At 44.8% G+C, this 17,931-nt stretch overlaps 1 protein-coding gene across 1 annotated transcript in view; it reads right to left on the reverse strand.

The window, feature by feature from the left end:
- The window catches only part of NOC2L (NOC2 like nucleolar associated transcriptional repressor), a 418,727-nt gene that overhangs the window by 245,428 nt on the left and 155,368 nt on the right, over window positions 1–17,931 (reverse strand). The window contains exon 11 of the mRNA XM_086921428.1: window positions 3,481–3,620. Coding sequence (XP_086777554.1) covers window positions 3,481–3,620 — 140 coding nt within the window. The remainder of the gene's footprint in view (window positions 1–3,480; window positions 3,621–17,931) is intronic.

Raw genomic sequence — 17,931 nt, forward strand, 5'->3', positions numbered from 1 at the left:
CACAAACTCAATAACCAGATAGTAGTTTATTGTCCAAGTGTATAACATGTACAGTTTAGTAAAAAGTGCAGTTAAAATATGCAAGTCAATATCAGAAGACGATGAGGAACTTTCACCTTCTCGATCTAAGATATAACCCAATAAGCTTTTATTGCATTTCCATACTACACTGCCTGGGACACTGGCCCAAGGCCACCGTTAGATAATGGACTGCATATGAGCAGACTTGGAGTGCTTTGGGATCAGTTGGGACTACAATATTAACCCACCAGTGTTAGTCAATGGTGGTGTCAGATAACATATATACTATGTCGAATTCATTCTTGCTATATGTATGGTCCTCCATATGAATGGTTCCTTGATTTTGATGAAGGGCTGACTACAGGGTTGTATGGAGAAGCTGCTGCAGAGTATAAACGAAAAATAGTTTTAAAATAAAATCACCCCAAAAGCCGACCATTCAAACAGGAAAAGGGTCCAACCCAAGATCTTGAAGACTTAACAGAAGGCTGCCAGGTAAAGTCTGAGTCCAGTTAATTCAACACCACAGGCCAGTTGTGAGGTCTTTTCTTGGGGTCCAAGGGAGATCGTGGTTACTAGGCACAGTCCTAAGTGGACGCTGTCATTTACTACCGGTTTCATAGGGGTAGATCAACTACTTCTCTACAACTAGGTAACCGAGAAGCTTTTTTTTGGGCCAGTTCACTCTCCCAGGGAGTGGCAGTGAGCAGTCAGGGCTTGCTCAAGGATTTGGCAGAAGTTAAAGAACTAGACACAATACGAAAGTTAATAACAATAAGTAATTTGCATGCAGAGTTAGTGCTTTATCTTTTTTTTTTTTAATGGTTATTAACTGGTAGGTAAATGGATTGGCTAATGTTAGGCTAAAGAACACTAAACAGTACTTGCACTGTGCATGAATCAGATTTAACCTCCAATGTTTTTTGTTTAATTCTAACCCACAGTATTTTCTAGAAGCTTGGCTCTATGGATGAGGTTATCCTATGGGGCTGCACTTGGTTCTTCAACACCAGGATCTTTGGGTGTTGTTATTCTCATTAGCAAAGGCTTTTATAAAGGGCTCATGTTTGTGCAAGGTATACAGATGAGGACTAAATCATGGTACTGGTTAAACCTTGGGTACTTCAGGGACAACTCAATGATGTGTCGCACAAAATCAGTCTATGTCCAAAATCCCTCCTCCTAAACAAGCCCCCTCAAACCCCCATCAAACTTTAATAAATTCAATATTGCAGCTATCTTGACAAGGTTGTCTCTCGGTCAATGGTAACAAGTGATTCACTGCACCATGTCTATGTATAATACAGTTCAAATTTACTAGAGCCGCATAACTAATTGTGATTTCATGGGCCATGTCCATGTGGCAGGCACCCTCTATGGAGTTAGCCTCCAGGGTATCCTAAAGTTATAGGGTTTGTTTCTCCAAATCTACACACATGGTCAGGATTTTCCAAGCATGGGCACCCACAGCTGTCATCATTCTCGCTAGTTACCAATGGGAACAAAAATTCAGGTCTAGGCACTTTAAGGCTACAAAGATCATTCAAAGTGTTTCACAATATGACACACTCCAGCAGAGCAACCAGATCGCACGTCAGGGTTCAAAGGAGTACTGCCACATGTCCTTCATCTGAGAAGCTTAACAGAGGCTGCCTACAGGTATGTATTAGTTGGGGATATTGCAGGCTAATCTCTCAATGACAACATATAATGATGCATCTCCATGTGCCAGATGATGCTTCTTCGTCGGTCTTACTTTTCCTGGTCAGCAGGCTGCAGGTGTTTCGTGGTTCTTAGGTAACCTTATTCCCTTGAATTCTCCTGGATGTAGATCTTCCAATAAGCTGGGCTATTACACAGGTCTTCCAGGGATCAGGGTGACTCCTGACAGTCACAGTCCAGCTCACTGTGGAAGTAAGCTCTCCTCTCCATTGGCCACAAGTGAGATGTCATGCAGGCTTTCAAGAGTTATGCACTGTATAAAGGGAAAGTAGCAACCCAGCAAAGGACCCACTCCTGGTTAAGTGTCTTCTTAAACTGGGTGTGCAAGCCTCAACGTTTTTCCAGATGGTATTCCACTGAAGAAGACATGCACCCCAGCTGGCTTTTAGAAGCAAGTCAAGATCCACAGGCTCACTTCCCAAATCAAAGAGATATATACTCCTTCCTGCATCAAATGTGGTGAGTTTTCACCCTTTCCAAATTACTGTGAACTCAAGATGCCAGTTAGCCCATACACAGGCCACTGAGAACTGAAACATGCAATCCCCCCCCCCTCCAAACACAAAGTGTTGTCGGTGGGAGACAGATATTTTGTCTCAGTACCCATTTGAACCAGCTCTTTCTCTCTTTAACCCTAATGGTTCCGGAGAAGACATTATTTTTTTGTTGTTGTTCTGGTTGATCCGTATTTCGAAAGGTCAGTACTTTCTGTAACAGGCAAACTGTTGGTATGCAACCAATAGACAATTATTACCACAACCAATAGATTGAGATACGGGTCTCAATAATAGGTCACTTGATAGATTGATAGTGGGTTTGATCTGTCAATGTCTAAAAACAAGATAGGAAAGCTGTTTAGATAACATGGAGCTGTGCAATTTCTGATCACTCGAAAACAGACAAAGTCAGTGTTGACTGGATAGTGGTTGTGTTCGTTTAGGGATGTAGCACAATTTTTGTAGCTGGAAATTAAGTAGTTCAGGGCCAAACACACTAAGGTGTCACATATTGCCACTCAAGCTACAGCCACTTGAACAGAGGATCTTATGTTTTATACCAGGTTTACTCTGCTGTGTCATGTCAGGTTCTAATGACCAGAGCATCAAACAATTGTTGTAAACATTGGAGTAAAATGGCAACTGGGTCCTAAATTATCACTGCCCATTAGGCTAAAGTTAATGAAAGCCTAGTGTGGAAGTGATAGTATTGTTTCGGATTGGATCCCACCCCAAATGGTGCCGGGAAGTTTTGGCTGTCTTTCTATACAATTCCTCAGAATAGTTATTTTTTTTAGTTTCATGCAAGTAAAAGTCCGATTTTCAATTTGGAGATATGGCACTAGCCGGTTACTGAGCAATAGTTACTTACTATTGAGCCCTATAGAAACAGCAATCTGATTGGCCACCTTTCAACCAATCCTAAAAGTTTACTTTATTAGGACCATTCGGATTGGCTGTTGACAAGAATAGCTGTCGGTACCCTGCACCTCCACGGAACACGTTGTGCAGTGCGGGGGAAAGGCATAGGTGGTTTTCTGTGTTCAACACAATCAGTCTCTTCATCTAGTGCACTTGCAAGAGAGGATTTTGGTAGTTTTCAAACTGAATTCCACCCTGAAAGTGAACTTTTATAAAAATGGGTAGATTTTGCCAGTTGTGAATGTCGGTAAAATCTTTTCACCCAAGCCTACATAGAAACTGTCCTCTCACACATGCACCATGCCCCAGTGCCACTTACTTAATGCATCCCACGATGACTTGTACCAAGGGGTAGATGAGAGGCTGCAGCACCTCGCTGGGGTAGATGTTACTCAGGACGCGGCACCACAGATACAGGCAGTGAATGTACTGCCAGTTGTACACAGACTGGTAGGACCCCTGCAGGAGGCGAGAGGACAGAACATGCATTAGTTATACTTTGCACGTGGATGCTCACAGCACGGCAGCAGCACAAACCAGAAATCGGGCATGGAAAACTTGGTAGCTACTGTGTCAACAATTGCAAAGAAACTGTAGTGGCTCCAAATTACAGTAGAAAGCATTTTAAGCATTCAAAGGCTTTACTGTCACATTCAAGTATTAAATGTACATTTTTAATCTGAAAAAACTCCAACATGAAACCTTATGCCAGGCTTTTACGTTACCAACAATGCATTCATCTCATATAGGTCACCCTCCCTACACTTACTATTCTTCTGTCTGAAGGAGAAAGGGTACAGGGGCTGAAGCCACAAAGCATTGATAAAAGTCCTTGTCAGGGTAGAAAAGGAAAAAAAGTTCAGGTACTAATAAGCAATATAGTAAGTAAGTAATACTTTATTTGATTTGTGAAAATCATAAAAGGGTGGGTCTTACCACCATGGGATAAAACTTTACATCTTTGAAACAGCATAAAAACAACATAAATCACATGAAAAGATAATACATTAAAGTAACGCAAAGCAGTAGCAAATTGCTCGAATGTGCAGTTACTGTGTAAAGTTGAGAAGCACAGATGGAACTGGGCACGGGGATAACTGTCTCATTGCAGCTGCCAGTCAGCAAATGGATATTCTAAACGGGGGTGCAGGGCTTGGGGGTTAAGTGTAACTTGATGGAAGTAACACGTTGTTAACTCAGAATGAAGTTTTTTTTTTTTTTTTTTTTTTTTTTATGCCGGAAAAGTGGAATGAAGGGTATCCATTAAGAGATTGAGGGAGAGTCTGGGCCCAGCCTTGGGGGGGCCAATTGGCACAGGTCGTCTTTAATTGTTTCCTTGTTTTCCAGCTCTTGGGCAGCGTGGGCAAGAATTTTATAGTTTTGCAGGAAAGTTGTATCCAAGACCCGCTAAGGCATTTTATTACAGCCGCCCTACAGGTTCTTACTTGTGCTTCTCTTAGGAGTGGTAACAAGAGCGTCTTCCTTAGATTTTGGAGTGCCGGGCATATGCATAATAAATGCAATAATGACTCTACGCCCTTGCCACAAAGGCGACAGTTTGAAGTTGGCCAGGTACGCTGCCATTTGGGGGTGAGGTCTTTGCTCGAGAACCAACCCAGCCTCAGAAGACTTAATTTCCTCTTGTAGTGATCCCTAAAACAATCTTGCAAGTATGGCTGATGTTTCAGATGATTATATGTTGGTAACACAATCCAGGCGTGGCTTTTGCCAGCCACTGCGCCTTTGTCCATTATCAGCGATGCTTGTTTGATAGCTTTGTTAGTGATCTGTTTAAAAATGTTATAAGACACGGGTGAAAGCCAGGCTTCTTCCAGCTTTAAAGACTGAAGCGCTTGCCTAAGGGACTTATATGTTGAATTCGAGAACCCAGCCTGTTTTTCGAACTCTAGCCAACAGAGGTGGGCAAGTGAGTTGTCTTCGGCGTCCCTCATACGCCAGTAATATTTGGCCAATGCTCCTTGTCTTGCCGGGGTCTGGTTTGTTAATCCATATTCCAGACGTATTTGGGCCTGTGAAATGTGTCGCGGGATCGAAAAAAGGTGTTTAAACAGTTTGGATTGAGCAAGATTCAGCGCTGTAGAGTCCCTAGATGCCATCAATTCCGAGCCATATGTGAGCGATGGCAAGAATTTAGCAGCTACGATCTTTAACATGTGGCCGGTTGAACTTCCACTTAAATGTTTTTGTATGGTTTTAAAAGCGAAATGCAGTTGTTTGGCTTTTGATTTCCCCTGTTCTAAATGATGTTTGTACTTTAGTTGGTAATCAAGTATGATGCCCAAGTATTTGTATTTATCAACCTGTGTTAATATAGAAGAATTTAGCCTCCAGACATATTTAAGTTGTTTCTTTCGGGAACTGGAGAAGCATAGGATGTTCGATTTTTTGAGGTTTATTGTTAGTTGTGCTTTGGAAATGTATAACGCGAGTTTGGAAATCAAGCGTTGTAAGCCAAGCGGCGTTTGTGAGAGGAGCACAATGTCGTCTGCGTATTGTAGACTCACAATAGGTGTTTGTCCCAATTTCGGTGGGTCCCCCTGAATTGTGCGTAGGTCACTTTCTAGGTCTGCGGTATAGATGTTGAAAAGGCTGGGAGCCAACACGCAGCCTTGCTTTAGTCCATTAGAAGTTTGATATTTCTTTGTTAGGCATCGTCCATCTCCTTTTTTTTATTTGTACCCAGGTGTGTGAGTATAATTCTATGATTGCTCCCAATAGCTTTGGTGGCGCACCCCAGGCTTTCATTTTGGCCCAAAGTTTTGATCTAGGCACTTTATCGAAGGCCGCTTTTAGGTCCAAAAAACAAGTGTATAGCGTGGAGGAGTTATTGATAGCCTTTTTAGCGAGAAGGGTTAGCGCGGATACATTTGTTAGAGTACCCATTCCGGCCCTAAAGCCTGTTTGTGTCAGTGGGATTAGCCCTTTGCTGTTGACCCAAGACTCCAGTTCTACCAATAGGTTTGATGCGTAGATCTTGGCCTCCACGTCTATTAGTGCTATTAGCCGATAATTGTTAGGATCTGATCGGGACCCTGATTTGAATATGGGGTGTAGAATGCTGCCCCTCCATGAATCAGGAATATTCCCGGTCCTTAAGCTGTGACAGAACAAAGGGGATAGTTGAATTGCCCAAAACATTGGGTCTTGCCTGAATAGGGCGTTGGGAAGGCCGTTTGGTCCGGGGGCCCCGTCTGGTCTCAGATGTTTTATGGTCTTTGAAACCTGCGTTGGTGTGATCTGATCAATTTCTCCAGTTAAGTCCTGTGGCGGTTGACTGCAGGTGTCTTTGGATTGGGGAGACTTTGCTTCTACCATTGATCTCAGGCTTGGTGTTGGGCAGGGCTCGCAGGCGGTTGCGAATGTGTTGTCTGTAGATGTATCAAACGTGAAGTTGTAAAGTAAATTAATGTGAGTGCCCCAAATCTGATCGGTCAACTCCGAATTGAACTGTCGGTGTTTGCCGTTGAGCATAAAATTTATTTTTGCCCAGAAATCTTTGGAGTTTCGTAGTTTACTAGCATGGAGTATAATGCATTGTAATTTTTCCTTATACTCTTGCTTGGCCAATTTGGTCTCACGTTTTAGCTCTTTTATTAAGAATTCAATTTTTTTCAGAGTTTGCTGTGATAGTTGGGGGTCCTTTTTACGTTGAGCCCTGAGATATGAGTTTAGTTGCTTTTTTAATAAGCGCAGTTTTGGAGTGTACCATTTCCCTCCTCCGTTTCTTGTTGTTTTGTGTCCTCTGTGGTTGGTTTGGTATTTTTTATTTATGTTCACTACGAAGGACTCCCAGGTCTTTACTATATCTTTGGATAAGGCTGGTGGTGAGAGCAATAAGTGGCATGTCTCCATTAAGTTGGGAATGTTGTCTTCTTTCCAATTTAATCTTTGCAGGTTAAAAAGTTGAGTGTTCAACGTTAAAGGCTGCGCTTGCTCGGATTTATTTAATAGGATTGATACTGTGAAAGTCTGAGGGTAATGGTCGCTTTCACCCCGTTCCAGAATGTGGAAGTCTTTGATATGAGGGAATAGATCGGGGTCGGCCAAGGTATAGTCTATTGTTGATCCTGAGTTCCTAGTGACCCTCGTTAAGGCGGCTGGTCTGTCAAGGTGACCCCTTCCGTTTAGTGTGTACAAGTGGAGGTCTTCCAGTTCTGCAGCACATTTCCTTCCCATTGCGCTTTGTCTACTTTGGTTACCTTGTCGAGGTTCAATGTGGGTAGGAAGAGTACCCTCCTGGCCTTGCATTAAGTTCATGTTGAAATCTCCTGTGATTAGCATGTTATCACTTGGGTAGGTGGATTTCAATGTGTTAATTGTGGAGGTTAATTGTTTTATCCTCTTCCCTTTATGTTTTCCACCGGGATGTATGTATAGATTTACGATCAGTAGGCCGATGATGGGCGAAATTTCAATTTTGATGCATTGCATCCATGTGGAGTCCAATTCGATGGGGCTGGCTGACCAGAGGATGTCGGTAGATATGAATGTTGAGAGGCCTCCCTTAGCCCTACCTGGACGTGCCTCCTTGTGAGCCGGGGTAAAAAATTCTTTGTATCCCACAAGAGGTGAATTTTTCGTCTGCCATGTTTCTTGAAACAAAAGTATTTTGTATTGGGTGATGAACTCTATAAAGTCGTCTTCCTCCAACTTTGTATTTAGGCCATTGACATTCCACGAACAGATCTTACAGTCCTGCTCTTTTCCTACAGTTGTTAATCTTCCGTTGGTTCATTCTACCTTTCTTTTAGTTGGTACCCGGGGAGCTTGTTGGTGACTATCAAGTGTGTCTGCCTCCAGGTGGGCGAGTGTAATAGTAATTCGCCTGAATGGATAATCTTCTTTTTCGATGTTGCTTTTTTGATCCGGACCTTTGGCACCTTTTAGAAGGCTTCGTTTTGGGCTTTGTTTCTGCAACGGGCTGGGATATCGTACAGGCTCGACCTTTTTTAGCTCAATGCCCCATAACGCGAATTCTTCCCTGTGTGTCAGGATTAATTCTGTGAAGATATGTTCGGTCCACGTTGTAATCGTGGAGTCGGGGCCTGTTTGGTAAGGGTTTGGTTTGAACTCAATTGACACCAAGTCACTGGTTTTTAAGTGTCTCAAGCCTGGTAGTTCTTCTAGAAGTTTTAGAATGGACCCTCTGTTCAGGATGTCATGAGACCCTCTTGAGCTATATAGCGGGATTAGCTCGAGTTTGTTGCTTGGGGTGTGCCACTTTTGGTTTTTCAGTCGTCTTCTCTCTTCAGTGTTTGAAAGAACTGTTCCGGCTTGGTCTGCTTCTGGATCGGGTATGACCGAGTTAGATGTGTGTACGATGCTTGTTTCCACATGACCATTGGGAACTGTAACTGATGGTGCTTGTGAGTCTCCACTCAACGGTTCCCTTATCTTTTTTACCTTAATCTTTAAGGGTTTATCTGCGTCTGCTTGTCTGTTGTTTGGTGGTGCTTGCATGGAAAAAGGGCTAGAATTAGATTGAAGTTGTAGTTCAGTATCTGTGTTGTTTGTTGGCTCTGAGCTTGGTAATTTGCGTTCAACTTTCCCTCCTGGGAAATTAAATATGCTGTACACTTTCCTTGCAATCTGGGTTGAACTGGTGCATTCTGTTGGGCCATTCGAGGTAATGGCTGCCCTAGTTGGAGAGTTAACTTTTGGAATTGGCCCACGCTCTAACGTTGTTGTGGTTTGGAGTGGGACGTCCTCTATCTGCTCTTTCTTTTCTTTATCGTTGGAGTCGGTGTTGGTTTCTTGACGCTGAGTTATTAGCACCCTTCGAGTGTGTGATTTGGTTTTTCTTGCTTTTCTCAGGCGCTTCCTTTCTCTCTTAGTAAGTACGGGTACCTGTTCAATGTGTTTGCTGCTGATAGGATCGTTTGATGATGATGCCTGAGTTTGCGGGGCTTCCTCTCGGATGTCAACTGGAGTTTGTTCGTCCGTGATCGCTGACGTAGTGGTGTCGTTTGAAGAGGTAGATTGCGTTTTTATTTGCGTTTCGGGGCTCACTTCGCCACTACGGACGTCGGTTGACCTGCCAAATCCCTCATTGGCTTCTTGATGGTCGTTTACTTGGCTGGTGGTTGTCTTCTTTGTCTCCGTTGATGATTCTGTGACGGCTCCCAGTATTTGTGTCATCAAACTGGGGACTGTACCCAGTTTGTCTATTATTTGGGAGCAGTGACAGGTGTAAAAGGCGGTGTCCTTGTTAAGTTGCACCTTCGTTATCATACTATTTAGGTCCCGCAAATTTGATTCTATCCCCTGGACATGGGAGGCCAGGATATTCAGCAGGTCGACTTGCGTATCTAGTTTGTCTGCGTGGTATGACATTGCTACGCCTATGGTTTCCATTGATTTTAATAGCTGTGGCCATATGGTGGCCATTAGAATGCTGTCCGAAGTTTCGCCCTGGGTTTGACTGAGTATAGCTGGAGAGTCGAGGTGCTCGAGGAGATCTGTTTGGGTATGGTGCTCACGCCAGTGATCGCTCCTTTGCGATGACCTTTTTAAAATACTCTCTTCCTTGCCAGGACTTTCTTCCTTGCCAGGGCATAGAACTTTAGAGACTGAGAACTGGCATGTGCTTAATTTGAGAACTACTGTGTCGTTTGCAGTTGCATTTACTTCTTGTAACTTCGGAATTTTACTTTGTTCGATTTCTTCAGTTACTGGTCCTGCAAAGAGAAAGCTATAGTTTTCATCCATTTTGTCTAGTTCCGGTGTGGATTGACCACTCGTTAGACTAGGGAAATGCACCAGTGACGATGGACTCGGTTTTTGAGTGCAATTTTGATTATGCGTAGAGCCTTCCTCTGTTGTTTTAGAGATCTTTTTCTGGACCAGCCATGGGCTTTGCTCCAAAAAGACCGAGTCGTTACTTGCGTCTGAAGCCTGATGGACTAGGGCACAGGCCGTTGGAGGGTGAAATGCTTGTTGAGCCTTGGGAGATGGTTGCTCCAAGGGTCGGTCCAAGCCTTTGACTTGTTGTGGGCTGGACGAATCGTCCGGCCCAGGAGGACCCGATCCCCCGCCCCCAGGACTCCTTCTTGTTTTTGTTTTGGGGACATTAAAGGGCTCGCTTTGACACCTTGAATTGATTAGTGATGATGTTAATTTGGCGCTCTTGTTCATGGGCTCCGTGGGGGAGTTATGTTGATTACTATTAGAATTAGAACTAACATTGTGTTGTGAAAGTTCCACTCCATTCCCAGTGGAGAGTCTTTGACAAACTTTGAGAAAGTCGGTGATTAATGCTCGTTTGCTTGCTTTGAGTTGCGAGGCTTGGGCATTATGGGCAGGAGAGGGCATTGCATCATTGTCAGGTTGGCCCTTTTTATTTTCTGATTGTTTGCAGTCTGTGCTGTCCCGGAGGGACCTCTTTGGGGCTGCGGCTAAGCTCTGCGATCCGAGTTTTATCATGTCTTGGAAGGGTTCTGAAAACTCTGTTGAGTTGATGTGTGGCTCTTTCAAAGTTAACTTTTTGGGGCTCTTACCCCTGCCCGCAGATGACCCTTCTTCTGCCTCTTTGGTTGTGCTCGGGGGATCCCCTTTACCCTTTTTTGTCTTCCCCTGTGGTTTTTCTGGTGGTTTATCTTCGCCACGCGGCTTACCTGATCTCATGGTTGAAATGCTTAGGATTGACCTTTGTCGGGCTGTAGGGAAGTTCCTTTTAATTGGGAAGTATCTTAGGCAGCGGCTAATATAGACAATTGAATAAAAAACATTTTGGGGAGTGGAATTTAAATTCCCTTGCTAACAGATCGCAGGAAAGTGTATCGGGGGATTTTAACAGGAAGCCGGTATGTGACGTGTACTGAGGGGATGCCCGAATGGAGCCTTTGCACTGGTCCTGATATAATTATCACCCACAGAGAATACCTAGGCAAGCTACCAAGTTCTGTAATATCTGGAGCTCTTGTGAGAACATGACATGCTGTTAGTGGCGGGGATTTCCTGTGCCGAGCACATAACAAAAGAGCAGAAACGTATAGGAGAACTTACAAAACATTCCCAATATTTACATTCAATTCTGATAGACTTGGCTGTATACAGACGGCTTTATTTGGGCCAATTACAAAGATGCTGTAAGCAGGTTTTACCGGACTCAAAGCATTAGGATAATCTCGCTTGGGGAGGTGCAGCTAAAATCACTAAGAAGGCAAACCGAGAGGAAGAGGAAAGAAAAGTGAAATGTTGAGGAGACTGAGAAGAGAGCACTGTATCTGAGGTAAAAGAAAGCTGTAGCAGAGGTGAGCCAGGGTGAGGCATGACCTCGCGGGCAAAGCCTGCTCGCATGATCACGTGGTGTGCTGCACACATTAAAAGCACAGACACAACCTCTCTGATAGTGGGAATTCCGCCCGTTAGCATGGCTTCCGGTTTGTTAAAAGCCCCGTCTCGCCATGGCTGCGGATTGAGTAAAACCCATCAGCGCGGGCTGAGACGGGCTTCTGTCCACACTTAAGCCTCGCGGGCCGACGGGGGCGTCCCTGCGCCGTGCTGTCCGAGGACATCAATCCCCTTCAGAAATAACTGGCTTTAGGGCCTGTCTGGGCCGGTAATGAACGCACTGCACACAATCCAATTATTCCCACCTGCACGGACAGACAGCAGGAGTCTGACGACGGATAACCCCGGTCTGGGAGCCCACCTCGGCATCAGAATGAAGCGATGGCCCCTGCGCCATACAGTGGCACAGGAAAACGAAAACAGCACTGCAGCCAATTACCAGGCCAGGCCACCGACTTGGATGGGGACGCTGGTCTGCTTCCTTACTCTAAACAAGGTTTACTACGAGATTAAAGTATTACAGTGCAATGGGTTTGATGTAATTACGTACCAGTTACAGGCTCTTCGAAAGGCTGTGGTAATTACAGCCGCTTGCAAAATCCATCGCATCACCCAGGATTATTCTGCACCTCCCAGAGGTGCTCAGCCCCCCGAATATTTATCAGACACTTAGCAAGAGCATAACCTGCAATGAATGAACGCAGATCCAACGTGTCCCTGGCAGGTCACCAGGGGACGGATAAGGGGGGCTCAGAAGTATGACATGGAAATGTGTTACAGGGAGCCGAGACAACACGTGAAACAGGCTCGCAGCAGAAGAAAGGAGGGCAACTAGCTAGGACAGGCAGAGGACGCACTCAAGGAGACGGAGGTGAGATGGCTGAAGCGGTTATGAATCTGACCCAAAGTGTATCCAACATCATTAGAGCAATGAGCAGCAATCAGCAGCAATCAGCAGCAATCAGCAGCAAACGCCAGGGCCTGGTTAGGGGCTTTCAGGTTCTGTAGCTGTGTACAAAAAAACAGACACCCAAAGACGACTGTTTCACAGGGCAACATCTTGGAAGGAATAGCGCTATGCAGACAAATGATGGACGGATTGCTGAATAAATCATACATTCACCCCCAGTCAAGAGATCTGGGTTAAATCCATTGTTCTTTTGCTCACCATGCCACCCTAGTTTAGACCCAGCCATATGCAAATCAGGCTTGACCCTGTGCCTCATGGGAACAGTCCAGACCAAACTGCCAAACCAGGTCCTCCCTGGACCAGAAACAAGCATCCTGGGACCGGTTTCTGGGTATTACCCTTCATCAAAAGCGATGGATTTAGGCCCAATCTCTGTACTGGTGTGAATGTATGACATTGCTCTGCATTCTGTCCATCAATTGTTCAAATCAAATCAAATCAAAATAAGCTTTATTCGATATTACAAAAGAATATCATATAAGCATACAGTAACAGAAAAAAATAATACAGTACATTTAGACAATTTCATTCAAGTAAAAGGGTAAAGAAAAAGACGATTATCATTTAGAAAGAAAAATCAAAAGAACCAGTGTCAACTTAAATAAAAGATTAAAAAGATTAAAAAGTCTAAAAAGAGGAGTAAATTTAGGTAGGACCTTGCGAAGTTCAACATCACTCCCTGATAGCTATGGCCAATCTAATAGAAACCAAAAAACAGCCTTACAAACAGCCAAAAACAGTAGGACAGGATCCCAAACATAATTAGTTCCCTTCCATCCCCGGGTTGAGATGGTAAAATAGGGGTTAAGAATTAGTTATTACCACTCCGAGTGTTTCCCAAAAAGATCATGATGTAGACCGATCATATAGGGTATGATTTCGAAAAAGGGGGAAAACCAGGGATTGAGGGATAGAAGTCATAAAAGTCCCATATAGATATTGGGCCGTCTGTCTCTTGTGGCGGCCGGGTTTTCAAGTAAGGGACAATGTTTGTGGCTCTGAATCTCACGAGTACCAGGTCCCCAGGAAGATCCTTATGAAGAGAACCCAGCCAGTCCACCCTCCTGACGCTCCTTATTGCCCCATATAGGTGACGAGGCAGTGGCCTATTTTTTGACAGCCAGAATTTGGTTTTGTTAAGTAGGTCATGTTGGCTCTCAATTTTTCCAGGTGGAAGAGCAGGGACGCCAGCAAGTATGCACACGTATGGGGCCGCTTCTGGTGGTAGATGGATTGAGTTAGTCTTATCATGAACTGCTCTAGGTGCGGTCAACTGGGGAAAGGAGACACTTGGAGAGTGTTTGGTTACTTTTTGCCCCACTGTACTAGGGCCAGTTAATTGTATTTGGCAGCTTTTATCCCGTACAGATGGTTTAAAGCCTTCGTGAGTAGGAGGTGACTTTGGACGGTTGAATGTGTCACAGTGTTTGTCAGCCGACAAATTTGACTTGATGGCTGACTCTAAACCAGTAAGCCTATCCCCTAACATGTTAATTTTTTCCAACAACGGGGCTATCAGAGAGCTAAGCAATTGTTCAATGAGCGGTAATATATGCGGGTGTAGAAGAGGGCTTAAGGGATCTTGGGCCTGAACAGTGGGTGGAATCGTTGGAGAATTAACAATGCGTAAGCCTGGAGGCGGTGTTTGAGTCCTTTTCACAGATGAAACCTGGGGGTGTGCGATACGTGGACTACAAGTTTTGTTGAGTAATGTGGGCTCCTCCGAAAGAGTGGGCTTATCTGATAGTATGATGTCGCTTTTGGGCGAAAGGGGGGTTTCTGATGGTGCATAGGTGGTTTGACATAAGAGGTCTAGCTCGTCTAACCAAGAAAACTTTTGCCCAGTTCCTGCTACGCTAGCTGGGTGATCCACTTTAGAAGTCATGATAATAAGGGAATACCAACAGATGCGTGAGAAATAGTCTTTACCTTCGTGATGTAATAACAGATGTGGAAGCCAAGGGGGGTGGCCCGTCCCGTCCTTATCCGGCCTCTGAGGGCCACAGAGGGCCCGCCCTTTGCCCGGGCTTAGCCCGGCGTCCCGCTCGCGTCCCGCGAGGGAGGGCTGACGGTAATTTTATGCGCCTCCTGGCGCTGTCTTGTTGTCACGTGGTTCCCGTGGGCTGCTGGTAATTGCAGTCCCCTAACCTGCACTCTGCACGGCTGTCTGCGCTTCCCCAGGTGGAAGCGGGAGCGGACAGCGGGATGCAGGCGGCGTCCCCAGCTGATGGAAGAAAGAAAACGGGCTGCAACTCTCCACCCAAGCACCCCAGTCACAGCTTGAAGGTCCGGTGATAGTTCCCCCCGCTCGGCAGGGCTGACGGTAATTTTATGCGCCTCCTGGCGCTGTCTTGTTGTCACGTGGTTCCCGTGGGCTGCTGGTAATTGCAGTCCCCTAACCTGCACTCTGCACGGCTGTCTGCACTTCCCCAGGTGGAAGCGGGAGCGGACAGCGGACAGCGGGATGCAGGCGGCGTCCCCAGCTGATGGAAGAAAGAAAACGGGCTGCAACTCTCCACCCAAGCACCCCAGTCACAGCTTGAAGGTCCGGTGATTGTTCTTTTTTTGCATTTGTCACCCCCAGTGGGACGGGTACGCCCAGATGTGGGTCCTGTGCTCTCCACGCCACAGGAGTCAAGCAACCCTGGCTGAAGAGGGGTGAAACCCCGAAACCGGTCCTAGAATGCTGGTTTCCAATCCAGGGAGGACCTGGCCTGGCAGTTTGGGCTGGACTGTTCCCATTGGGCGCAGGGTCAAGACTGATTTGCACATGGCTGGGTCCAAACTGGAAAGGCCTATTCTGAGCAAAAAAACAATGGATTTAGGCCCAGATCTCTGTACTGGGGTGAATGTAGGACATTGTTCTGCATTCGGTCGATCAATTGTTCCTTTTGCATTTGTCACCCCGAGTGGGACGGGTATACCCAGACGTGTGTCCCATGCTCTCCATGCCACTGGAGTCAGCCTATCCTGGCTGAAGAGGGGTGAAACCCCGAAACCGGTCCTAGGATGCTGGTTTCCATTCCAGGGAGGACCTGGCCTGGAAGTTTGGGCTGGACTGTTCCCATTGGGCGCAGGGTCAAGATGGATTCGCATATGGCTGGGTCCAAACTAGAAAGGCATGGTGAGGAAAAAAAGTGAATGTATGACATTGTTCTGCATTCTGTCCATCAATTGTTCTTTTTGCATTTATAGGAAGGAATACGCTTTCTGATCTAGCCACACTATGTCCAATGCAAGATGCAGCAACACTGAAACTTTTCAGCATCCTTGTTCCTGCTGCCAAATACTTGCCTCAGGGGTGGCACATTCATCCAGCCCGGGCTTTTTAGCCAAAAAGCACTTTATCTGCTGGGACTTTTAAAGTCCTACTGATTCTTGGGTTGGATGTCGCTCATGACATCATGATCTGTGCCCTCCAGCCTCTCAAACCTAGTACATTTTCTGCCAGCTGATCCCCATGGTTCCTGTGATTTCTCCCTCCTGTAGAGTGCTAAACTGAGGGTGGGGAGACCTCTATGTGATTACTTAAAACTGTGAATAAAGCTGACCTTCTGTTGTACACGGTTTCCCACTCAGAGTCAACCCTTGGGATACATAATTGCAGCTTGGCACCAATATTTGTAAGTGTCTGGCCTTTGGGAATAGAATTGTCCTCATCAGCACAGAACACCTTTATTCCAGACAATGGACTAGGTACTTAGCTGAAGGAACTTTGCGCACCACCGGGTATTTGGTATGGTCTAAGCGATGGTTATACTAGAGTGGTGCTACTAGGAAAAGGGGTGACCTGTACAACCCATTGACAATGTAATGTGCAAAGCACTTGCATATAATTTAGTGAGGAGAAAAACCTGAGCACACACAAATTAATACAGAATTGCAATAAATTCTTTGGTCTTGGTTTCACAACAACAACGAAGGACAGTTGGTAAGTCCAGCAATAATGTTTATTGCGCCAGCCGACACATGTTTCATTGGAGTGGAATGCACTCCAAATCTTCAGGGCCAAATCCAAATGGAAAGGAAGAATAATCCCCCACGACTTGTGATAATTCCAACCCAGTCCGGGTACAAAGAATCTTCAGTTCAGGTGCGCCAGTTGAGCGTAGAATACACTTTTTTATCAGTTCCTGAGGATTGGTTTCATGCTCTAGGCGTCAGGGATCCTGACCCGGAGAGAGCAACAACACCCATGCAAGCAAGACCGAACGACTTTTAAGGGTGGTGCCGGCTATTTTCGCCCATTGAGGCTTCCCGGAAGACTGCTCCTTTACGGCCGCTTACTACAGCACTGCCCTTGCATTCCACTCCAATGAAACACGTGTCGGCTGGCGCAATAAACATTAATGCTGCACTTACCAACTGTCCTTCGTTGTTGTTGTGAAACCAAGACCAAAGAATTTATTACAATTCTGTATTAATTTGTGTGTGCTCAGGTTTTTCTCCTCACAGAACACCTTTAACCAAGGAGAGAGCTCTGCTTGTAGCTGTCCTCCTCAAGGACGGGGAATAAGAAATTAGGTTACTTACCTGTAACTGTAGTTCTCCAGATTTCGAATCTTTCATAGATTCACATGCTTGAATCATTCCCAGTTGCCACAGTGAGAGTTCCCCAGTACCTTAGAAAAGCAATATAATGATCGGGATATACTAGAAAAGGCCTAGGCCCTTTAGTTTAATACCCTATCATGATCATTAAAAAAAAAAAAAAGAGACCAAAGAGTTTGTACAACCCTATTGAACACTCCTGTGAGAAGCTCCAGTCCCTCAGATTTTAGAGCATAAGTATATAATCTAAAACTTTCACAGAGAGAGAGAGAAATGTGAGCTTTGGGGGGGGGGGGGGGAGCGGGGGTTGCATCTGAATCTATGAATGATTTAAATACTGGGGAACTACTGTTACAAGTAAATAACTTAATTTCTTCCTCCAGTATTGGAACTTTCATAGATTCACATACTTGAATCAGATTAAACAGCAGTTGAATAACACATTTCATCCCACAATCTAACCCACATCAAATGTATGAAACAATATACATATTTATGAATGGGAATCTACACATAAATACAATAGAACCATATAGCAATACAATGAAAAATGTGCATAATCAATAAGCGGATGGTAGGAAGGAAAGTATGGCTCACATTTATTGACAGTGTAAAGATCATGGCTTAATATTAACAAAATATGTGGGAGGTGGGTACATAAAGGAACCACAGAAGCAAATAATTATAAAAAAAAACTTTGTTTCATTTAATAGATATACAAATATTCATGTTTAAAACCAAACACTAAATCAACATAAGTTCAGACAAAAAGTACAAAAAAAACAATTATACAATTTCCATACAATACAGTCAATAAAAAATTATAAAGCAGTGGCAATCAATATTTTTCGACGTGCGTTTCGGCGTTGCAAGTGACGCCTTCTTCAGGAGCCACAAAGTCGGTAAAAATTATCGCAGGCTGCTTGCAATAAAGTT

Source organism: Lissotriton vulgaris, chromosome 5 (genome assembly GCF_964263255.1).
Source record: "Lissotriton vulgaris chromosome 5, aLisVul1.2, whole genome shotgun sequence".
Lineage (NCBI taxonomy): Eukaryota > Metazoa > Chordata > Amphibia > Caudata > Salamandridae > Lissotriton > Lissotriton vulgaris.